This window comes from Copadichromis virginalis, linkage group LG14, assembly GCF_057382275.1.
Source record: "Copadichromis virginalis isolate Kocher_CV1m ecotype Utaka linkage group LG14, C_Virginalis_male_GT1.1, whole genome shotgun sequence".
Classification (NCBI taxonomy): Eukaryota; Metazoa; Chordata; class Actinopteri; order Cichliformes; family Cichlidae; genus Copadichromis; species Copadichromis virginalis.
The window spans coordinates 32859620-32884743 of NC_140631.1; the positions used below are offsets into that span (position 1 = coordinate 32859620).

At 41.2% G+C, this 25124-nt stretch overlaps 1 protein-coding gene across 3 annotated transcripts in view; it reads left to right on the forward strand.

Annotated features, from left to right (window-relative positions):
- Positions 1 to 25124, forward strand: part of robo1 (roundabout, axon guidance receptor, homolog 1 (Drosophila)) — a 223371-nt gene that overhangs the window by 108440 nt on the left and 89807 nt on the right. For all 3 annotated transcript variants that reach the window (XM_085430530.1, XM_085430531.1, XM_085430532.1), the window contains one exon: positions 1337 to 1663. In XM_085430530.1, coding sequence (XP_085286656.1) covers positions 1337 to 1663 — 327 coding nt within the window. The remainder of the gene's footprint in view (positions 1 to 1336; positions 1664 to 25124) is intronic.

Here is a 25124-nt window from a genome sequence, read left to right on the forward strand (position 1 = left end):
TGTAGGGTTCATGTAAGAATGATGAGGTGCAGAAGAAGCCTCAACCCTCTGAGATAAAAACTCCATTTCTTTAACAGTGTCTCTTTCATCAATCAAGCAATTTTCAAAAAGTCCGCACAGCCCTTACCTGTCAAAATCATTACTATTGGGATATTTCAAAAGACTTGGGATCGTGATGTCCTTCACTGGGATACTGGATTAATTATATCTCATTGACCAAAGTACACATTTGCCTTGAAGTGATTTATCTTTCCACAAAGCTGTCACTAATTATGCTGACTTTACCAAAAATATGTGGCGACCACAAGAAGATGCCTTCTCAGCACCAGTTCTCTTGGGTAACATGGGTGGGTGTATGGCACATAAATGAGGTAGTGTGGCAAGTTCACGGGATGCTGGGTAAATTAATTGCAGGCCTGCGCCTCCAATTATACCCGACTCTCTTTAATTGGTGCTGAATGGGCTCCAAAGGCCTATGCTGGGAGATATGGTGAGAGGGGAAGAGCTCTTTCTCTTGGTAACACAGACACACACACAACACACTTTTGTGTGTAGCCACACAATGCATTCACAGCCATCCAGTCCCGCCCTTCAGGAATTAACAACAGGAAGCTAATTTGCATGTAAAGCAGGTTTGATAGCTACAGCTGACTGGTCAGAGAGCAATATTAATGACCAGAGATAGCACTGGGGTGTTAACCCCCTGGCACTGCTGTTGGCTCTGCTGTGGCTCATCTGTCTTTCTTCAAAAGTGCAATTTCTGCTGTTGCTCCTTTTCTGTCATGAAGCTACACATGGCACCTTTATCTTATCTTTTATCTCTTAATTTCCTTTTTAACCTTCAAGGTGTGTCATATTTTTGTTTACCTTTCCCTTCGTTGCCTTTTCTGCTCTTCAATCTGTGAAATGACACTCACAAAGGTGCAGCAATGTTAACCTTTACCACAGGAGCTGCTATTGGGGGGGGGGGGGGGAGACGTGTTCTTTACTTCTTTCATCACCACAACCTCAAATAGTACCTTAAATACATCTATTACTATCAAATTTTGTCTGTATTTAAAAATAATCAGCATGTTTAATACTTAAGAACTGATTATTGCTATATATGTAAAGTAGAATTAATTTAACTGTTTAAAATTTATACTGAAAAAAGTATTTTAAAGTGGCCTACCATCAGCTGCTAAAATTTACATGCATCTACTGTAGCCACATTGCACTAACCCTTTAAAACTTTTCAATCAAATAAGACAAAGTCCACAACAAGCCTATCATTCCTTTAAATAGCTTAAATAAGGACTCGCAGATGTAAATCGTCACTTTTGTAATTTCTTCTCAGGATCCCGTCTGCGCCAAGAGGACACCCCACCCCGGATTGTGGAGCACCCCTCTGACCTGATTGTTTCCAAAGGGGAGCCCGCAACTCTCAACTGTAAAGCAGAGGGCCGTCCAACCCCAACAGTGGAGTGGTACAAGGATGGAGAGCGGGTGGAAACGGACAGGGACAATCCCCGTTCTCAGCGCATGCTTCTTCCCAGTGGCTCTCTCTTCTTCCTGCGCATCGTCCACGGACGGCGGAGTAAACCGGATGAAGGTTCTTACATCTGTGTTGCTCGCAACTACCTGGGAGAGGCAGTGAGCCACAACGCCTCGCTGGAAGTAGCCAGTAAGTGCAGCATGTCTTCCCACTTTCACACCCACGCCACTTTCTGGTGTGGGGTGTGAATAGAGTAGTTTGGGTTCAGATGTTGCTGAATAGCAGGCTCCAGTTTCTTCCTGTGTTTCTGCGCTCAATGTGTTCATTGAGTTGAATAATCTCTCGGGCGATGGGCAGGATGTGTTTGGCCCAGCCGTCTCTGTAGGCCTGCAGAGCCTTGGGGGGGGAGAGTGGCCTGATCATTCCAGGGTGAATGCTTCTCTAAAGGGCCCTTGGTAGGTGGTCATGAGCTACAATAGGAACAATGTCCTTTCTGTTTTCATCCTACCTCTGCTTTTTGTCAAAGAGATAGATATGAGGTTTTATAGCAAAAGGAATGCAATTGCTGCATCTGTGTTTAGTCATCTTTTAATAAAGAGCCTTCCTACTCATTTCATTGAAGAATCGGCGATGTCTTTTTATTGTCTGCTTTGCTTGTGCTATGACAGTTGAGCTTTGATGTAGAGTGGATTAAGCATCTGTAGGGTCAACAAGAGGCCTTTGTGACACATTAACAAGGCTAATATTTGGCTGTCAGTGTGCTTGCAATGCAGGACAAATAATAAAAAAGTCTTTCTAAAACCTTAAGTGTTTTCTAAGAGTTGTGACTGGTGTTGACAAAATTGTTCCCATGATTCTTTAAAAGACTGATTTTGTTGGTGAGGTCAGCTCTTCAGATATATTATCTCGTTGCGCTCTTGACTGGCTAGAGTGAAGGCTGAGGAGCTCAGATATCAACCGCTCCTCCAGCGTGCCCAGAGGCTGTCACCAACCTCACTCACTGTAATCTAATCAAGATGGGGAAAGAAAGAATGGTGTGTGCGCTTGAATGTGAGCATGTGTGAATGAATGTGAGCCATTGCTGCATTGGGCATGGGCTGCTGTTGTGGTACTGGGTATGAGGTGTCAGTCAAGGGATTGCTGTGTAGTTTAAGCTGAATTAGTGGAATATCTGGAATATACAAATGTAACAAAACTTCCCCACTCTGATTGCTTTTTTAATATTTTCTATCCCAACTGTCACCTGAAATGTAAAGCAGACGCAATAGATCCAAGACATTTCGAGGCCTGCTGATCAGACTATAAGTTTTTATAGTGTATTGTCTATGCTCTGATTTAGAGCTGAGAGTCAAGGTCTTCCTTTAGAAGTAAGGATAATGACAAAGAGCTGCAGAGAATCAGTATCATATATATATTCCCAACTAACTTCTAACATAAAAATTACAATTCTGCACAATTTAATAAAAGTGGAAGACCATTTAAGTTTGGTATACTTACAAGTTTCCATAGGCCAGAGTGCTAAAAATATCTTTCCCTTGTAGTAGGCAATATGCTGTGTTTGTTTCAGAGGTGGATTCTTCAAGTAGAAAAACAAGATACTTGGCGGGAAACACGAGGACCAGAGCACCACTGGCTCAGTCTCAAGTTTAGGTCTATGCTGTATAAGGTTCAAACAGATGCATAATGACAAGCCACTGTGCTCCAGCACTCTCTCTCCTTCTCGCTTAGCTGGTGTCTCTCGCTCACCCCTCTCCACAGTTCATGCTTAACTACATGTAATTATGTTGTTGGAGCAACCAGGATGGAACCCTGGAGATTAAAAAGAAAAGCAAAAGAAAAAGTTCAGAAACTCTGAGATTTCTTTTCGAGGCTACATTTAAACTCCCGAGTAAATAAACTTTGAGACGTATATCTGACTTATGAGGGTTTAGGAAAGTTTTAAACCCTTTTTTACCCCTTGTTGTCATTACAGATGCTTGTCATAATGATACTGTTATGAGTTCAATATAGTAGATAGAATTTTTCACTCAGGTTAAGTTGAGGGATTAGCCAGACTTTTAATTTCCAATGAAACTCCAAAGAAGGAAGTCATGGGTTTAATTGTGTTTACTTTGCCTCGTTCTCCCTCTCTAACATTTTTGCTTTAAAAGCACTTTAAAAGCTGAAAACATGAATTTTTTTGTGATGTTATTCTAAGACCCTGGCTTTGACAGTTTCCTGTGCTCACCAGTGATTGTCAACGTAATCCACATTTCAACAAGTCCTGTTTTGCCAGCTAGGAGAGCTAGCCCAGTTTGTTTGGTTTATCATTAACCACATGTACAGTACAGCCCACAATCTCTCTATCTCAGCCTCTTAACCCAAAGCCATTTACCATGAATCATGTTTGCTTGGTGCATTGAGACAAGCTTAAGATAGAATTCTTTGCCTATTGTGTTATTGTTTTCTTTGCTTTAGAGATGTCAGCGACAAATAATGAAATGCCTTTGTGCTTGAGAACAGCCAGGTGATAAAGACCATTTGTTCAAGATTGTAACTAAAAGTATTTCAAACATTATGATTATTTTTCCATGATATAAATCTTCAAATGCCATTCTTCTTCTTTTTTCTTTGCAAAACACTGAGCAAACAAGACTCTGAACTCAGCAGGGGAAAGTAAAAGTAAAAAGTGTTTCTGAGATTACTTTAATGTGAGTGAACAGAAGAAGCAGAACTGATTTTTTTTTCTTAACCCTTTAAGACCTACGATAGAACCAAGTCCGCCAGAGCTTATATTATATTTTTACATGCTGTAGAGCCATTTTTGGGAGCATTTTAAGTTGATATACATCAATACAACCATTACAGCCCAAATTTTAATAATATGTATGCATTAAGTGCATAGTAATTACATAAATTGCAAAAAAGTGCAATAAACCATAAAAAAATTGAAAATCGTTTTAGTTTTTTTAATATATATTTCTAGTTAGAGAAATTTAAGATGCCTGTCCCTCAAAACTGTAAATACAAAAAAGTTGCACAAAATAGTTTCCCACCACAGGAAATTTAAGTGTCTTCATAGTTTTATTTTTGAAATACACCAATTTTTATATAGTGCAGGAAAAACGAAAAATAAATATTATAATGTAAATTTGCAAAAAAACCAGCATATGCATCAAAATAAACCATTTCCAGCAGTGCAATTTTAGTTCCAAGCATCCCAGAAACGACACAGAAAGTCATAAAGTCAAACATAACTTTTAAAAACACCAGTATAGGCTCATAAGGCCCTGATGGTAAAAAAACAAACAAAAAAAACTACATTTCCTCAACATTATGTCACTTCCGGTTTCGGGCAGGTCATGGCAGACACGGGATAGTTCGAGCTGAAGTGTTACAAACAGCTGATCAGATCGGCAAAGCGTGTTTCTGGAATATTATGTTTTTGTTGCTGCAAGTGCTTTTTATGCAGTTTTTGCAAAGCTATATGTGGAAGGAAACTGACCTAGGACAGGCTGATGGCATAAGATGTAAGTACAACTCCTCCGGTTTCATATGCAAAAAAAAACTTATTACCCTGGCTTACGTGGTTGCAGAGCTACTGGGATTTAAAAATAGTTATGCAGAACGGAGCGTGCTTTAAAGGGTTAAGTTAATTATTTGAATCTTCTTACCACTGTTCCACTAAAATGGAAATGAATACCTTTATTAATTTTTATATATTAAGTAAGAGAATCATTTATAATGGTTATAATTTTTCAAGTAATCACTTCCAGACAGGCACAAAATGATAATCGTCGATATACCCTGTGATCTGTCAGAGTAGATTGTTTTACCCATGCTGTGTACGAGTCCCTGAGAGGCTCTATGAATAGCTATTTCCCTTTTCCTGGTTGTGCAGATAGTACAGTGAGGTAATGGACGGCACACTGCTCCACTTGAGTAGGCGATAACCTCAGGGCCTGCTGTGTAGTGGCCTGGCTGACTGCACAGTGCTGACCGCACAGGGTTGGCTGCAGGCTTCATATCCACACACAGATTCCTTTCTCCAGAGGCAGGGTTTACTTTTTACAGCCACTAACAACAGAAGCAAAGGGATGTTTACTTGAATTCGGTCCACAGCATATAACTCTTTTCAGCCAAGTTTACCCCAGAATCGCATTGATCTCAATGCTGCTGTGAAATCTCTGTCACCATGTGCAGCCAGCTGGCTTCACCGACTCTCTGATTAGTAGGGGTAGGTCAGGGCGTCAGATGTGTTGAAGGCGGCTCAGTTGATCCTGACAGATTCTGGGCCATGCCTGAGGGTCATCTGCAGAGTGGAGGACAGTTGGCTGGCATGCAGCAGTCCAAAGGCAAAGAAGCCACCTCCCACTGATCTTAAGACCCTCCTGTCTCTTTTGCAGGACATCTCTTGTACTACATCTGTTGAATATCGAAAAGTTGGGGTCTTTGTATTGTAAACGTTTCAGACTAATCCTCTCCACCTGACACACAACATAAACATTCCAGTTGACTTTGTCAAACATTTCTTTCTCCACTGCCCTTACCCATCTCCTCATCTCTTCTCTTGTGATTATTTTTCCACTGCTGCCCACTGAAATGGAACACGCTCTGTGACTGAAACAGCTTCTTTCACTGCCTGATGGCAGAGTAATTATTTATTTGTCATGGTCTTTGCCTTTCATTAACTTATTACGAGAGGAGCAATATAGTGCAGAAGGTCTGGGTTTATAAATTTCATCAACTTCTTGTTCACATCCATCTTTTTTTATTATCATTTTCGGGGTATCGCGCTTCTTTTAATCCCCTTTTTCAGCTCAGCAAATATTAAGAACTTTGAGAAGCAAAATGAGACTGTGAGGTGAAGAAAGAAAGGAATAAGGGTAAAAGAGCTGACTGATTTTGAAAAAGAAAAAAAAAACAGGATAGCTTACTCCACCAGTAGCACCAGTGAGTGTGCTGGCAAGCTGCCAGTGGACTGGAGGCAGTGCGTTACAGCTCTGTGGCAGTTATTTGTCTCAGGGAGGTTCAGAGCAAATTGGTGCAAACGGCACAGCCAGGGTCTGCTTCGTGAGTCAACATGCAGCTGAGGCGTGGGCTCCACACCACAGACGCTCCTTGGCCTTCACTCCAATCTGTTTCATGTTGGAATGCAGACCCGGTCCACAATCTCTGAGCCCGATGGCGTGTGCATGTGTAGCTGTCAAAGCTGCCTCAAAAAAAGAAAGTCTCCATTTCCTATTAGAGTAAAATATTCATGTTGCCTATGAAATGTTGGATTCATTATTCATGTTTATTTTTTTATTTTGTTCTAAATAGTTCCAGGGTGTGTACTGCTGTTCAAACCTATTTCAGTCCGCTGTTGTTAATTTTGAAATTGCAGTACATGGGTAGCAACTGGTTACTGTCTAATTACACTCCCCACAGCACATAACTGTCAGCTTAGTCTTTGTGAAACCTCTGCAGGGGAGATATGCTCAACACATGCATTTCAATTAGTCGTCTGTATAGCCATATATGCATAGAGCAATTTTTATCATGCATGTTACGTGTGGTCTGTTGAACTTAGCGTCTTTGCCGCTTCAGGCTGTTTGCATAAATCAATGCATTCCATTTAATTAAACCTGGAGTATCCATTTGCTATGCTTGGTCGATACCCAAGTCCCCCTTTGAGATGAAAATTTCCGTGATACACAACCAAGCCCGGAACTAGCATGCAGTTCTTGTTAGTGACTTGGATATGTACCTTAAAACTTTGACCATGTTCACTAAATATTCATAAGAAGCATCCTGGCAGATATTGGCTGACATAACTGCCCTAAAATGGAGTTGTCACTCTGAGCAGTGATGGCAACCTGGGGTGAAGGAGAGAAGATGCTAGTGTCTCTTTCAGTCATGTGAAAATGTGTCAAATGCCACAGTGATTTGGGGATTTTTGGAACATGGTTTTCGCAACCATGCAAGCGTAACCTCGCCCACACAGCCCTCCCCCACCAAAACTAATACTGCTGGCACGATCGGAGGCCAAGCGCTGAAATTGCTCACCATGGGAAACAGTAGAGTAGCAGCAGATATGAGCCAGAGCAGCTTTTTGACAGAGTTTTAGGCGCTTTGTGGTGTTTTACAGTGAACACGGGCACAGAGCCTAAAGAGAAACACACATCCTGCAGAGTGAGAGAAACTCGAATGAATGGATTGGTTTACACAAGAATGATGCTTTCGACAGAGCGAGATTTCCTGTGTGTGTGTATGCGTGTGTGTTCATGTTTAATTCCATCAGTCTGTGTACACTGCTCTACTGAACAATGTCTAGTGATGTATTCTGTGAAAGAGACTAGAGGTGCAGGTGTATAGGGATGGGTAAAGCTCAATGTGCCATCAATCCCTTTATGCTCCACCCATCTCTGACAGCATAGTGGGACAGGTGAGACAAGCAGGACGTGTCCTCCAAAAGTACCTGAGAACCCAGAGTCCATTTGATTCCCACTCTGTATCTATCACCTATATTATCTGATTGTCACAAGTAGAATTTCGCCATTAAACGATAGACACAGAGCCTGGGTGAGTAAGGCACTTTGTAATGGTGACAATATACTCCTTTATATTAGGTTAGTCTTTTTAGTGTGATAGATATTGGCCTCTTTGATCTCCCTATATACAAAGACAGAATGAGTGTAGCGCATTAGATGTGCTAAACACAGCTGTTACACACTGACACGAGGCGCTTTCTGCCTTACAGATCTCTCAGTGTGCATTCATGCAGTAAATAACTTGTCTCTGTTAACGAGGTAGCTAGCCCAGACTTACCGAGTCCACGTCAAGCACTTTTCTCTGTTTCTGTGATGGCTTTTGCAATCCGTCCATTTACATATGATGACATTGCCCAGATATCTCTGGAAAAGGCAAAACTACCCCACAGCTATGTCTGTCTGAGTGTTTGGACACTTCCCCAAACTCTTGTGCGTCAGATCTTTTTTTTTTTTTTCACCCCCCGGTCGCCACAGTGACTGCTTATTCATCTCGATGTAATCCTCGCCTTTGGCTGTAGTGCAGAACAGGAGGTTTTGTAGGACAGCTGCTGGATCCCAGGATAGTGAAGTATGATATTAACATTATGAAGTGCTAGTCTAGGACAGATAAGATAAAGTGTGTGAGCTCTTGAGACCAGTGGTCCTGTACTACCACTTAGGAGCAGCACTGATAACAGAGTAGTTTCCCTTCCTCTACTCTTAAAAACTGAGTTGTGTCCAGCAAGTGTATTTTACTGTGCTCTTTTTTTTTTTTTTTTTAATGAAAATGTGTCCATATTTTTTGAGTTATATTCCATATGGTGGTAAAGCTTGCGTCAGTGCTGGTGAGAACTAGATGAATGCATGCTGCTAGATCTAATCTCCCCTTCTTCTGCTGTGAGTCGGGTATTACTCTTGTTGGTAGGTGTAATCTCTTGTTGGTCTGAGCCCCTCCTTTGGCCAGAGAGTCTCTGCGTATGAGTGTTCATATGTCTTTGAGGCTTGCGCATTCATACGTGCCTGCATTCTGGTGTCTGGTCATATGATGAGGTGTTCTGCTCTGCAGACACACTCTGGTTATTAAACCTGGGTTAAGCCCTCACTTGAAACCTTCTATCATGCTTCTCGATCCGAGACGATGGCGTTGGGGAGGATTAAGGGGTTTGGAGACCAGAACTTTAGGGGTTTTTGCCAAAGTTTTGAAAGTGTGCTCAAGAGGCACATTCTGCCCCAGTGTACACGAATATTTTTATTCTAAAATGTAATCTTGCCCACACAAGTGCTCTCTGTCTATACGATAACTCAAAACTTAAGCTGTGTCAAGAGCATGCTGTTAAGAGATTTGGGAACCAATCACTGGCAATATAAACCTAACATCAAAGCTATGTTGACCAGTCAGAAGCACTGATAGTTCAGATTTCCCTGTCTGCATTGCAAACAGTTTCTGAATCTCTTCAGCCTTAAACAAGTTTTGCAAAGGGTCAGTTTTTACTGACCCAAAACTGTGTTCGCATTTAGTTGAAAGGCTAGCGTGCATGGAGAAAAATGTTTTTAAAATTGCACAGGCATTAGTCTATAAGGTCAGGATCCAGGGATTTTCGCTGTGTAACATACCATCTATTGATAGCCTCAGCTCTACTCTCACTCTCTCATGAATGGGAGAATGAAACTTATTGCTTGTTTTACAATTAGGGTAAAAAACACAACCAGTAAAATTTCACCAAAAATCAAAAAGTATAGTAAATATTTTTTGTGTTTATCTTAAAAGACTAATGTCTCATACTGTGATTTACTCATGAAGACAGACACCAATTTTGCACATGTGACAGACTGTTCAGACTTTTTCTAGCATTTATTTATATCATGTAAACAATACACAGAAGGTCATTTAGGAAAAGAAAAGATATATATAAACCTCAATAACAACAATAAGCATATTTCTAATATAATATATACACTGTTAAATACAAATGAATCATGTATCAAGCAAATAACATGAGACTGATAAGTCTTTAAGAACTTTTAGTTGTAAGTTTTGGGTTAGGGTTGGGTTTTTTTTTTTTGCTAGTTTTTTTCCTTTACATTGAACTGTAATGTTCACAAACTTTAGAAATGGTTAAAAAATATTAAATATAAATTATAGTGACAGGAAACTGTGGCAAGTGGACAGCACACAAATATGTGAACTGGTTGTGTAATTTGTGGATTTCTAGCTTCTGTTGGGCTGTTGAGAGGCAGTTAGGTGGTTGTCTGGCAGTATAAGCACAGATGGGCTGATTCTGCTCAGCTTCAGTGGACTGATAGCACAGAAAACAGTGTTTATGCCACACTCGTGTGATACGAGCCTTTATGTGATATGTATTCCCTCTTAAACTGCTATCTCCTCTTTTCCTGCCCACTGTGTTTCTCGCCTTCCCCTTTTTCCTCACTGTTTTGCTTTCTCTCGCTCTGTCTCCTGTGACTTGATAAGAAGAGAAAGATTGAAGTACCGATGTGTATTTCCACGACCTCTGCGAAGGAAAGGGAGGGGAAAGTGGGGGAAAAAAAGACATCTGAAATTTTATCAAAAATGTAGCATGTTGCTGAGCCTGGAGCGTGACAGGCAGGAAAAGCTGGAGAACTAAGCAGTCGACCCAAACAGTGATAATAATCTGCCTTGTGCTATCTGACTGCCAATGAAATGCAGTCTTCTTGCTACTGATTATGGAAAGCCAGAGCCCTGCAATCACTCAGTGACAAACAAACAGGAGATATATGATGGCATTCATTTGTCATTTAATCGCCCTTGGTCGCTGTGGTAGCTACTCTGATCATTAAGGCACAAATTGGGAGAAAATTAGTTTCTCCTTGTCATGTTACATAGACAAGAGTGTGTCCAAGAATAGGACCAGTATGAATGAAAGTTGATGCTCATTATCACAATGTAGTTCTTCCACAAGCTTTCTTTTCTTCTGACCTTTCTGTAATTCTAACAGTTCATTTCTAAGCCCCAGATATTCAACATGCTAGGTCATGTTACAAATGAAGGGATTGGCTCCATTACCACAGTGATTGTGTACTAATGATGAAGCAAATGAAAAGAAATGGATGAACTGGAACAGCAACAAACTAATGCTATGCAGGTTGTATCTGAAAGCTTTTATTTGACATGTTTAAGCATCTGGCTCACTAGCTTCACAGCGAATGTTGTTTGTGCAGCTTGGGGTTAATTACATGTGCAGTGATCATAATAATCCTCGATGGAGGGTATGTAAACATATACATCTAACAGTCTAATTTGGACCGTGAAGAAGAGGGTGGCTTGCTTGAGCAGTGAACAGAACAGAAACACCCTCACCTCTTCTTTGTGCCCCTTTGACCTTTCTAAACAGGGTGTGGCAGCAACACAAAGGGAGCTCCGTGTAACCATATACAGGCAAAGAGTTGGATAAAAGACAGACGGGAGACGTCATGTGTAAAAGGAGAAAAGTAGAGAGGATCCATTCAAAATTCAAACAGTAGTCAGTGTTGCTGTGGGTAAGTTTGAAATAGCTGACATGTGACTCACTGAGGCATGGTATTGTATGACCATAGTGATGTTGTTAAGCTTAGGGGTGACATTTCTATTCTCCCTACCCTACCACCCCCTCTCCCACCGCCTTCTCTATGTTTCTTTCTCTGTCCACCTTACACTAGTATCAGATTCAAATCTGTCAATGGTGCCTTAGTTCTCTTTAGCAGATTGGCTCACATCTGATGGATCGGATAGACAGGCTGTCAATAACCAGTTGGGATCTAGCTGGTTTCTTCCCTTAACCCCTAAAAATACCTCGGGATTGGACGCTTACTGATTCTAGTTTTCAACACTTTCATTATTCCTTTCTTGTTCTTGAGAAAGGAAAACTTTTAAGAGGCACTATACCACACCTTACCTTTACTCCATTGCTTTTATAGTGCAACTTATTTAATGTTTGGGCTTTAGAAGCTACTTTGCTGTCTGAGTCATGTCAGTAATCGCAGTGTGGAAGCGCATGATCTTGAGACCAGGCCTGTGCATCCAGTAGCGTTTTTCCCCTGCCAATGGGATTAGTCCAGAGTGCCGACTCTGCAGGTGGAAGCCTAAGTTAATTTACCCCACTGTTTGGAGCTATAATAGCTTATTGATTGTCTTACAGAGATGCAAAAAGCAACATGGAAGGGCATGGAGAGGGAAGAGAATAAGTTAATCATCACTCAGTGTGTTGCCAGGATTTAATCACATTAACCAGGGTTCACTACTGCTATGTAAATTCACTTTCAACCTCAGAGGAGTCAGAATAACTGCTCTGAGACAGACAGGACCCTGCTGATTTTGTGAAACCTTCCTTCAGCTGCAGTTTGGTCCCTATCGGCCTGGTACTTTCTACCCAGCACCCACCTCAGTCCTGAGGGGATGCAGGTTCTCTGCCCAGAGGCCCAGCTTAATTCATGCTAAGCTGTTGGGTTAATTTTAGCTATGCTATCCAGTGGTGACCACCATCTGCTATACTGCTCCTCAGGTTGTCTGAAAAGCATCAGCCTGGCCTCTCTCCATGATTCAGACCATAACTCTCAGACAGCTGGTTGAACCATCACTCATTTCTTCTTCTAGTTTTTTTTTTTCTTTTTTCAGGCTAAAGTGCTCTTGTTCAGTATGTATATGTGCGTACAGTAGGTGCAGGAAGGTGTGTGTGTGTGTGTGTGTGTGTGTTCCTTGGAGGAAGTCTGGCCCATTAGCGCTGCCGTCATATGCACATTCTTACTATGGCTGGTTACCTGGAGACTGCACATTTTGCTTTTATTTGACTGGCTGCCGTCTAGCTACCAAAACAGACTGACACAATCTCTCTTGTTTAAAAGCTCCAAGCAAAGCTGCTACTAAAAATGTGCTCTAGATCAATACTTAGACTATGGAAGAGCTCTGTAGCGCTTTCTTTTTTCCCCTTTTTTTTCCCCCCAACCCCATCTTTCCCAATTAAGGTTGATTTTGGGACTAAAATCTGTTGCTCATCACATTTACTCTTTGTGTTCTTTCAGGACATCATATTGGCTGCTATTTACACAGAAAGCAGCAAAACTTGGTTTAGCTGTGGTTGGACTTTGCCCATGCTTTAGTCTGCCTTTTATCAATCTGTCTGCACCCAAAGACTCAGCTAACCAAAAGCAAAAGCAAAACAATGGCACAGCGAGGAGAGAGGTGAAGGAGTGAGATAATGTAAACACAGAGGCAGAAAAATGTTGACCTCACACCCTGTCTCACACACACACCGACACTGACCTGATGGCCGAATTCCTATCTGGCAACAATAGGAGAAACATCTGGCAAAACTGTCCACCTAAGCCCAAATCTAAACGTCATCAGGTTCCATCTCCACCAGGTACAACATTTAAATTACTCTCTTGTCCACTTAAAAAAAGAAGCCTTGATGCGATTTTAAATAATTGCGCAGTATCTGCTGCTTTGAGATCAAACATGCAAAAGGAGAGATAGGAAGGAACAACAAAGAGAGATAAACTATTGAGGAGAAAATTGCGGACAGGCTGCCATTAAGCGTGGGATGAGAGAGTAGAAAAAGGTGGCTCCAGTTGGACAGAGAGTCTCTTTTGGCTTGTGAGGGGAAGATAAGGGGACAGGTGGTGTTCTGTTCTCTCCAAGATCTCAGACAGCTGGCAACTCTCTGCCTATAAGCATGCTGCCATACAATGTGTGCATGTCTCCGAGAGCGCGTGTATGCATGTTTGTGTGACATTTGTTTATAAGTTCTTGTGTGTTTATAGCTACATGTGTCTGCATTTGGAAAGTTGTTTAAACACTTGGCAGCTAAGATATGTTGCTGATGTCACTCTCGAGTCATATTTTTTATTTTTTATAGTTGTTTTTGTTTTTCTTCTCTCTGGAAACACAGCAGCTTTTGACGATTTTATGCCTGTAAATATTTTATTAGACTATTTTTATTCATGCATGTTGAGGATTAAACATGTCAATAATCTGTAGATTCTGTGTGTAGAAGAGCAATGGAAGGTGCACATTTTTGACATTTACTACAACCCATAAAATTTGGGTTTATGAATTTGAAATCATTGCATTTTCTTTTTGATTACATTTTATGCAGTGTCCCAACTTTTGGGAGTGGCGTACTGGGGTCGTACATTTACCTTTATCTGTGCCTCCACTACAGTCATGGTCAACAGTGCACAACAGTGCACAGTGCTTGGGGAAAGAATTAGCAGCCAAAAACCAGGGAGGATAGAGAGAAATGATAGGTTGCTAGTTAGTAGAATTGAACAAACCCTGCTTAAAGAAGTGAATGTTTTTCAGTTTTCTATATGACAAAAAGTTGCACAACCAATTGTGTTTGTGCTCATTTTGAGGTATGAATGACCAGTTGAACTGTTGCCTTTTTTTTAACCTACACCCTTAATGTGAGAACAGCAACAAAATTGACAGATTTTTGTTGTTGTTGTTGTTGTTAGGCTTTTTACTGTAGGCAGGATTCCGCATCGATATGGTACCACCCTGCGGTGCCTCATGAACTTTATTTCATGACCAATGAAGACTTTTCCATGCAAAGCAAATGCTGGGTTGACAAATGAGCCAAAACAGAAGGGACTTAAAATTCCTCTGTGCTGGCCTGGCAGTATGTAGCATGCGTGTACTGTGGTTAGTTCGGAGTTCTTTACTGTGTTGGCTTTGGGCTCGTTCCACATACAGCGCTGTGTTTGATCTGGCAGTGTAGCGGCCACTGAGAAGAGCTTGTGTCATCTCAGTGGCAGACTGCTTTTGTTTGCAGAAAAGAAAAAGAGATGGCACTAAATGGTCCAGAGGCGCTTATTTGCTGTTGGCAAACAAGCACTGTCCTCAGTGGTGAAGCACTCAGTTGCCACAGTGGCCTGACAGCTGGCTTTCATCCCTGAGCGCCACAAAGTTTGTTCACAATGCAAGTTGCTCTTAAATGTAATTCATGCTCTGCGTGGCCATCGTGCTCTGGTGGAGGCTCAGAAAAAAGATTCCCCTCCAGCACTGCTTTTGGTCAACCGAATAGGAATCAATTTCCTAGACCGCTATTGATTGGTGTCAACTCTTATGAGTGTTCTTTTTTTCTCTGTTCTTGTTAATGGTTTCTTTGAAGTTCCTTTCAACTTCCCACCTTCAATAGAACAGTTGGCTTGCACCTGATTCATTGATGTTTCACGCCCCAGAGGTCACCTTGATGAGGGTGCCTTCTTTGTGGCAAAGAACTTTTTCATATGCAAAAATTAATGATGGTGATTTTTTTTAGATGAAAGCACTATCAGCACTTTCTGCATCCACGCTCAATTTATTTTCCCTATCAGTCTTGATTAGAATCTAAACATTTCACCATATATGACTCATGGTTACATTCCAAATCTAATCAGCTGTTAAAGCAGACTCGTAATGAAATTTAAAATCCTTTAAAGACCATAATGACACTTGCATTCAGGCCAATGGGGACACATATTTCATCATTTATGCAGAATGACTCCTTCAAGGTTCCTGGTACCTTCGTGTGTATCTCTTAATTTTGACTAAATATCTAATTAACAGTCGTGGAGATAATTCTGCAGATCAATGATTTTAATTTGCTTGGGAGCTTTCAAATACACGCCCACTGCTTAATAGATATTGTGAGTGGAAATGATCTTTTTGTTCAGCTAACACACTAACAGAACAGCTAGCTTTGAGATTCACCATTTAGTGTCTCCTAGTCTTGAGACAAATGAGCAGCACAGGCTTGTCTCGGCAGTGACTGTGGAAAATGCTACATGAAAAATTGCTGCAGTGATTAGATCACACACTGCTTGCATTCAGACATGGTCAATTCCTTACATTCGCTTTGCCACAAGAACTTCTGCAGCACTGCTTTCCAAGGTTGAATGGCATCTGAAATATAGTTTCCCTTCATCCTGCACAAGGGTCCAGCTATTTCCCCTTGAGGCAAGTCCACATAAAGCCATCTTTGTCTTCCAGACACACACATGTTTTTATAGCTGTCCTCATACCTAGAAATATATTCATTCTGAACATCAACTGTTTTCCTTTTTGGCCATAAAGTTGTAGGAATCCTGTAGCTTTTCACTGTGGCATGCAGGACACAATAGAAATGTCAGCATTCAATTTTTCTGTGATACCGAATCATACATTAAAGTCTTTGCAGGTGTTACAACAGTATGCATGCTCCAGTGTGAATAACAGTCACAGTACTATGGAAATTCTTGTTGCCTGGTACATGTTAGTGCAACCTTGAGGAGCACGTAAACCCAGTGTTGTCTGATGTTTATGTGTGACTTTCATCGCTAAGCTTCACGTGTCAGTTTGGTATTTTCTTGTTTGGGTAAAAGATTCTGATTTTGTTTATGCAAATGAGTGCCAGGATATTCCACAGAAAGAATAAATATCTGAAACAGGTCAGGTATAGAAAAACTAGGCCAAGTTCTCAGCAGGAAGCTTTCTTTGTCGTGTTGTGTGGAAACTGTCAGAAGAGATGAGATCAAGGTGACTATTCTGCTCATTCCAAACAACCTCAGAGCTTACGGCCGTTGCCCACTCGCTCCTTGGGGCAGCCAGAGCAGAGCATAAACCCTTAAAGCAGGTTTTAAACAAACAGTCTGGTGTCGAGGCTGTGTGTGGCATTTCTGTTCAAATGCCTGTGTCTCCTCTCTACTGCTCTCCAGAGCAGTGCATGAACAGAGCTGTTTCCCTGTCTGATTTATCTGTGCAAGGTGAGATAAGACACTCCCTCAGCCCGTCTGCTAATCCTCTCTACTACAGATGGAGAATGAGCATCAATCTAGCTTTTACAGAAAAGGTTTGCTGCATGGAAATGGTAGACTACACATTAAATGCACAATTGTATTATCTAGGCTATCTCCCCTTTCTGAGGAATTTAGTGGAGGAATAGGAAAATATTTAATCTCAACGGGGTTCTCATTGGCAGTGGAATTTTAAGAATATCTTCAAGGAGGCAGAGACGGTCAAGGGATTTGATACATTTCCGGGAGAACTAGGAACTGTTTTTCCAACTTGGTGGTAGTTTGTAGCCATATTTCTTCTTAGCAGGCCTGTACGTAGCAGAATGAGACTGTTCATCCCTGCAGGGCTTTCCTGAGCTACAGCACCTAGAAAGCAGGATAAAATACAGTTATTTGGGTTATACAAACACTTCATCCTAGTTATGAATGTCATGGAATATTTTATCCAAGCGATGGTGGGAACCAGTTTCAGCATATTATAGTCCACTTTTGCCTGTTTTTTCCATGCAGTATTTTTTTATTCATACAATTTCTCCATTTGATCTGTAGTGAGTTCTCATACTTGCTAAGTGCTGCACTCACTGGTCAACTTTGATGTCAAGCTAAAAGACTGTACTCCTGCACAACTGTGTTCAGCAGATGCTCACCGAAGGCTTTTTTCTGCAAACGAGCCCAAGTGAGTTTGTGGAACAAAGTGAGATGTATGAGTCCCAAGGGGACATTTTTCAGCAAGGATGTGTGTCTGAGGGTGTGGAAGTGTGTGGATGCGTGTGTTTGTATGTGCACTTTGGACGTGTGGAGAGACTCCAGATGAAACCCATCCATATCCCTGACATGCGTGCATTCATCAGGAAGCTTCAGCACCAATCTGCTGACAGCACTGGCCTGTAATTGGCTGACAGAATTAAACATCTCTGCACTAGACAAGCAGAAGACAAGTAGTCTGATGTGGACAGTTGCACAATGTGACCTGCGAGTGACGACCGTATTACCTCTACAGTGTTTAAAGTAGAAAGAGAATAAATTGACTTGGATGTAATTTCACCAATCATGCATGCTGCATGCTGAACTACAACAGTTGCCACCCAGCTGTGTTTTTGTTGTTGTTATTCCTTTGATCCTAATCCAAATAAGTGTCAACACACATTTGAGAAAATGACAGGGATTGGCACCAAAATATTGAAATTTTGTTGTGGTATGCATACTTCTCCATGTGGAATTACACTTTGGATGATGAGGGAAGTTACGGTGTTAATAAGTGTTTAACAGTAGAGCATAAAACTAGCTGGATGCCATTAAGTTAATCAAACGAATTGTGTTATCAAGCAGAGTTTTAATGAAATCCTCCCAAGTGTTCCCCAGGTCACAAATAGAATAATTGTGAATGTCTGAAATGAAAGGCAATATAAAATGGAGAGGACCATTCACTTTCACAAACATGTGCAGCTGTCATACATGCACATGACTGTTGTCAGGGAGAAAGCATTATGGACATGTCATAGAGGAAGCTCACAGTGTTGAACTATGGAAATGGAAGCTCTTCAGCTGCATCTCTTTGATGTAGCAGACAAAATGCAGGGATAGTATCCCTGAAGAGCACTTATGCTCGGATCCATCCCTCCCTCTCTGAGGCCCAGCTGCTATCATTTATAAAAGCAGGGTTTTTACTGTACAGTATACCATTTACATGATAATCTTCCCTTGGTATATGAAGCACTAACACAAGCCCATTCTACACCTTCCCACTCTTTTTTTTCCACCCCAGTGTGGTGCCTATCATTTTACCTGAATTCTTAATGAGTGATAATAATTAATAAAGTCTGTTCCAGCTCCCAGACATTACTGGCTCAGCTGTATTTTTTTTTTTTTTCAATAGCAGTGTGGTCTTGGTGATGATCATCAGCTTGCCTGCGACTGGTATGTGTCAGTGAGAGAGTTGGAGGTCCTTTCTCTCTCTTTGACCTCCCTCTTTACACCTTTAATCCTGTCTGTCTCTGTTTATAAACCTTGTGCATTTTGACAGGCAGTGTGGGGAGAAAGGCAGGTTTGGGGGGGGCAAAGGTTTTTTTTTTCTCCCCCTTCCTTCCTTAGCCTAAGTTCCCCACTTGTCTGCCAGTAGGCAGAGACACTCGAAAGGTTTAAAAATAATCACTCCCGTTTTCAATGGAGGGCTTTCTAATTGGGCCTGAACCAAGGCTGGACTGGGACAAAAAATCGGCCCGGGCATTTTGACTAGAGACCGGCCCACCAGGATAAAGATTGAAAATGTGACGTCATTCAGGGATAAAACCGCAAAGGATTCTGGGAACTTGTGGCAAGAGGTACTAGCGCACGCAGGCTTTCAATTGAACTCAGTTACACAGCGATAAAAAGAAACCCAAAAAATGGCAAGAAGCTGTTGTATTATTATTAACTGCAATAGCCGGTCGCATGACAGCCACAGGAAGCCGACGGGTAAAGAGATCGTTTTTTTTTTTTATCGGATTACGTCGTTGAAGTGAAATTTTTTTAAGCCATGTTTCCGAAGTAAGAGCCGATGGATGGTCTGGATATACCAAATATAACGTCTCAGAACACTCCAGCTCACATGTTAGTCTGCTCCAAGCATTCCCACAAAGGTCAGAGTTTTTTAGTAGTTAATACATCATTTTTCTTAACATAATTGGTGATATAGGTTACAAGCAAGTCTGGCGCTGAACAGAAATTGTCGCGCTATGCTCCTTTGTTTATTGTGCATAAATAGTGAACTGTCCTGACACAATATTGCGTTTCGCTTCTGTTATAACCATGGTACACTGACAAAAACATATACTTTTATTCACAGGATAAAACAGTTGTTTTGTATCACTAATTGTCCAGTGCGATTACAATATACAATATTATTGTCACTGCTACATTTCTGTAATGCTACTGTAACCGGTTTCTGCTTCATCCCGCTGCAACAGTTCGGCCCAAACAGACTCCTCGACTCTGCGTTGTGTAGTGTTTTTAAAAAGACAAGGAGTCTCTGATCGATCGTTGCCACTTTATTTCCTAAATGGAAACAACGGTGTATTATCAGTGCACAGGCTCGCCATACACCACTCCGCACAGCACACTCTCGTATGGCTACGGCAGACTGGCAGCGATTACTGCAGCAATATTACAATTTCTAATATACAATAAAATAACAGCAACAACAAATGATGTACCTGAATGGAAACAACGGTGTATTATCAGTGCACAGGCTCGCCACACACCACTCCGCACAGCACACTACGGCAGAACATCTCATTAGCATTCCGCTTTAGCATACAGTTTCACACATTAATAAACAAATGAAAAGTACATAAAACTGGTGTTGGACATGTGTCCACTAAGCACTTATTACACTCGGTGCTCGTCAGCTAATCAAACATGTTTTATGTGTCTGTACTACTTAGCTATATTGTGTGCGGAACAATACAACTCACCTCTCGTATGGCTCGTACGGCAGACTGGCAGCGATTACTGCAGCCAGCCACACCGAGAGGGGGGCGCTGTTTCCCCATTACACTGATATTTGTGGCAAGTGGAATAATACCACATAAACACTGTTACACTACCAGAAATTATTTCCACTACTAATTAATTACCGTTGAGCTTAAAGGTCCTATTAATAAACTGTTAATGAATGTGTATTTATGAAGACGATTTGTGAGACTGGTAAACTTATGATATGTGCAATAGTCTTTCGTTCTACACGGTGCATTTCAAGGTCCTGTACCCATCCGTCGGTAAACTGTACCTGGGCTTGTTGCAGTGACCTGAAGTTACTAAAGTTCATGAGTGTATGCACTCACTCCAAGAACCGTGTAATTATAAATCTGCGCGTGGTGAAAGTTGGGCAGCACGCTGACGTCTTTTGTCCACTCTTTCACTCCTTTGATTTTTTTCCTCGTATCTTTTCTTTGTCTTTTCGTCGAGACTGTCTTTGTACGGACCGGCATTGTTCTCCTTTTGTTTTGTACATTCCTTTTTTGTGCGGCAAAGAAAAAAAAAAGAAGGTATTGGAACCGGAGAATGAACGTTTTGCGGTGCTGCAAATGTTTGCATTTGATGCGGTACTTGGATTGTTTTGCCACGAGTTCCCGGCATGCAATGCGCGAAAATCACGTGATTGCTAAAGAAGGGGGAGGGTGCAGCCAGCCTCCTCGGCTGTAATTGGTCCAGCCCAGAGTCGATCATGACCAATTGGCCAATCCAACACCTTTCATTATATATACCCTTCCTAAAAAAAAAACAAAAAAAAAAAAACATCGGCCCATAAAAACAAAAAATCGCCAGCGGCCCATCGGGCAAATGCCCGGTATGCCCGATGGCCAGTCCAGCTATGGCCTGAACTGACCCCTGAATGTGACCGTGCCGTCTGGCTTCCATCCCTGCACTTGATTGAAATGGGAAAAGTCGACGGAGATTCAGCTCTCTCTTATTTATTTATGTTTGGTCGTCCCCTGTTTTGCATGGCCCAGCAGTGGATTAGCACTCTTTAGATGGACCCACAGTTGTGGGGCCCCACCCCACCACTGCCAGGGCTAATGGTGTATGAGAAGGGGGTGGTACAAGCTGTCTACCTCAATACACCTCTTTAACTGTGTCTCCAGTCATCAGTCCCACAATGTTTTGCACTTCTAACTCAAGTATAAAGTTTCAAATTCATTACTTAAGAATGGCTGCATTGTAGAACTCATAGTGCTGTTTACCAAATCCGCAACTTGATTCTGTCTTTTTGACACTTTGGCAGTAAAACAGATATTTTGATATTTGTGGGAAAATACCTCTTGTAAACAGGTTTGATGGCACGCTTGTGTACCAGGAAATGCAAGCAGGATGCAGGATCTTTGTAGGCTAAACACATCTGACCTGGTCAAAACACTGTGTCCATTTATTTCCAGTTTTACGTGCTGGAAATAAACTCTGAGTGACAGCTAAATCTGCAGGCTTATATGAAAAACTAAGCCACTGTGTAATTGAATATTAGTTAAATCCTTGCCATACTACTGAGCGTTGACCTAAAAAGCCCAAATGTGTAATTGGAGTACTGTGCCCACTTCAGGCATCACAGTTGGGCTTCTACCATTGTGTTTATCTTAAGTTAATTAGATCATCATCTCTTTGTTATTATGTTTGTCAGCGATTACCTCAAGTCTAGTACCAACCACAGCGGAGCGTCGATTGTGTATGTATTTTGATGATTCCTTGTTTAGATCTCTTTTCTTTTCCATTTCACACCAGCTTTTAAGTTAGATGAATCTGATAGCTGCAGACATCATTTGGTATCATTAGCACCTAGTCTTTGAAAAGCTCTGTGCATGATTATAAATAAAATATCACAGGCAGGTTTGTTAATTTGTATTGTGCACTGGGTTAGTCATCCTCCTGTGTTAGGCTTTTGAAACGTTTTGCTAAAAAAAAAAAAGGAAAGTATGAAGTAGTGTTACTGGGCCTGATTTTGAGGGAAGAAAAAGTCAAAAATTGATCCCATTTTTCTCCATCTGTGGAGAATTATAGACCTTTCTCTATGCATAATCTACTCAGCGAGCTGTCTGCTTAATACTGACGAGTATTTGAATGGGTGAGGACATCAGCTGAGACAGTAGCATTGACAAAACATCTCTAATTAAAATCAGTGTTCTTTCTTATTTGTTCTTTTTATTATCTGGGTTTTGCTCTGTTCTCTTGGGACCAAAATAATTTTCATCAAGTTCGGCTCCAAATGAATCATCTTCATGCATTTAGATATATTTGCTGCCATAAATTGCCGCGCTTCCTAATTGAAAGGCTTGTTAGCGAGGAAACAGCCAAGAGACTTCAAAAACCCCATCTGTATTTCTCCACTTCGCACTCACCCTGCAGATGTCTACCGCAACTGTTTAGTGTCCTCCTGTGTTGATCTGCTGAGATGTGAGTACTACAGGAGTGTATTAGGAGTCTGATGGGAGTTGTGCAGAAAAAGAATACAAAAGATAAAAAACACAGGTCAGTAATGTGACCGTCCCTCTGGCAGCAGATATAGCATAAGGGAGAAAGTGAAGGAGAAGTGCTGCTATTATCTCAGCCAGTGATGCTAGCAAAGTGTTTTTAAATCATCTTTCACTCCGTACCCTAAAGCGCCATACATTTTCCCTTTAGATGCTTCACCCATTGGTGCCTCACAGTCACTGGCTCACTTTGTTCTCCAAACCATGCTCATATACTATAGAGCAGCAATGACTATGAATTATTGCAGTTCTTCAGATACCATTAATGTGTATTTTTTTTTAAATTGCTGAAACAAACACAAAATGTTAAGTACTGAGTGTAGAAGTGACAGCATCAAGTATTGTACTCTTTCCCCAATTAGTTTTGTTCCATTTAAAGAGAAAAAATGTACCAGATTTATGTTTTAAACCTTTAAAGCCACAACATTTGGAAAATGTGAAAGTTTAAATGGCAGAAAATATTAAGAACTAATATAGAGAACCAAAGAATGACTGAAATGTCCTAGTCCATTATAGTAATTTGGTAGAAGCTGGTTTTATTGCAAGAGAAAGAGAGGAAGCAGACATGATGGATGTATGGGAAGGTTCATCTTACCACTCTCAGCAGGGGTGCCAGATAATGTGGGCCACTTAACAACTACACAGGAAGGAAGAAAGGACGTGACTATATTTCTTATTTATTTTCCACACAGGCAGCTGTTTACTGAATCAGAATGCCAAATCTCCATCTGTTAAGTACAGCACTGCAAAATTCCTTTGCATTTAGAGAGATTTTAAAAGTTTATCATTTAATGCATCTCTCTGTCAATACTGTAGCTTTTGCTGGCACAAAACAGGAGTGAAAGGATAATTAAATTTCAGTATAAACATGTATCTGTAAAGCACGCTCTTTTCTTTCTGTCTTCATTTTCTGTTTCTGTCTCTCAGCATCTCTCAGGGCTCTTAGTCTGCAAGCAGTGGTAGAGTTGACATTTAGCCCTCCTGTAGACAAAGAGCACTGGCAGAGTGAATGAGGAATGGAGGGAGTAACTGGCAACTCCGGGGCACAGGCCAGATGGATTAACTTGAAAGGCATGGCATTGTAAACCAAATTCAAATTAATCCCTTTTTTGTGTCCCTTGATGGAACAATGGTTCTTTCCTGGGCCTCCGAGAGACATTGACGCTGAGGGGAGAGTCAGGTCTTCACCATATCCGACACTATTCACATCACTGCTCTCAATTACCTGCCACAGAAATCAGGCACTTTCTCAACACTGGCAAAATTGCCTCACATAATTCGAAGCAGGACCCGTGAACTGAATATATTTTAATATTAATTTACAAGTCACAGTTTGTGGTGAATATGCACATCTGGAAACCGGTTTCATTATCTGACCGGTATATTTTTTTTCCTAGACTGACTTCTATTTTTAATGCAAGTGCACCTTTGGGATTTCCATATAAAATAGTTCCCCATTCTCCACACCATTTGGCTCTGTCCAGTTTTTTTTTTTTTTTTTTTTGGTGGGCATGTCTGTTTCCCCCGTGGCCTTGACCACCTGAACAGCCTAACAAAGAAAGTGAACTCCAACACCCCGTCCACAGAACAAAATTCATGAGTCCCCCCCACACTGCTGCTGCTTCCACCTAAAATTCTGTGGGGTTTTTTTCTTTTTTACTGAACCAACTAATGCAGTGCAGTCGTGTCACTGCTATAAGACTGTTTGTGTTTGCCAGCTTTTCTCTGTTTTCATTGTCTTTCTCAATGACCCATACTGTTCCATATTTTATTTTAATGGGAAAGTCCGTTAGTAAATCACTCGTAAATTCCTTTCGGAACCACGTCTTAATTCCTCCTCCTCCCCCTTATTTGAGCGTGCGTGTCTTTGTGAGTGCATAACACACAGCAAGAAGTAGGACAAGAGGTCCCACTGTTACAGCTTGTATTATTTGACGCAGCTATTCATTAATTATCTTCTCTGTGCAGTCTTCCTTATCGCTCATTGTTTCCTTTTTTTGTTTTCTGCTTCAAGCACCTTGTTCTACTCCCAGCTCTTTGTTAAATCATTTTGCCTATCCAATATCCTTGGGAATCTTTGAGAAAGAAAAAAACAAAAGGAAGCGTGCGGTATATGTATTATTACTATCTGAATTGCTTGCTTGCAACATTTACATATATATATAAGTATATTTTTACATACAGTAAATTGAAGAAAATGAAGACTGAAACTTGAAAAGCTTTAGTGAGATAAATGCTGATGGTGTTCAACATGAAAAAGGACACGTTGAGCAGAGAATAGATTGCCGGCTGTCACTCTTGGATTTTTCTTCCTTACAAATCTGCCTCTGAGGCTGTTTGTTGCTGACTGGCTCTGAGGACAGATTTATGCTGTGTTTAAGTTGGCCGGAA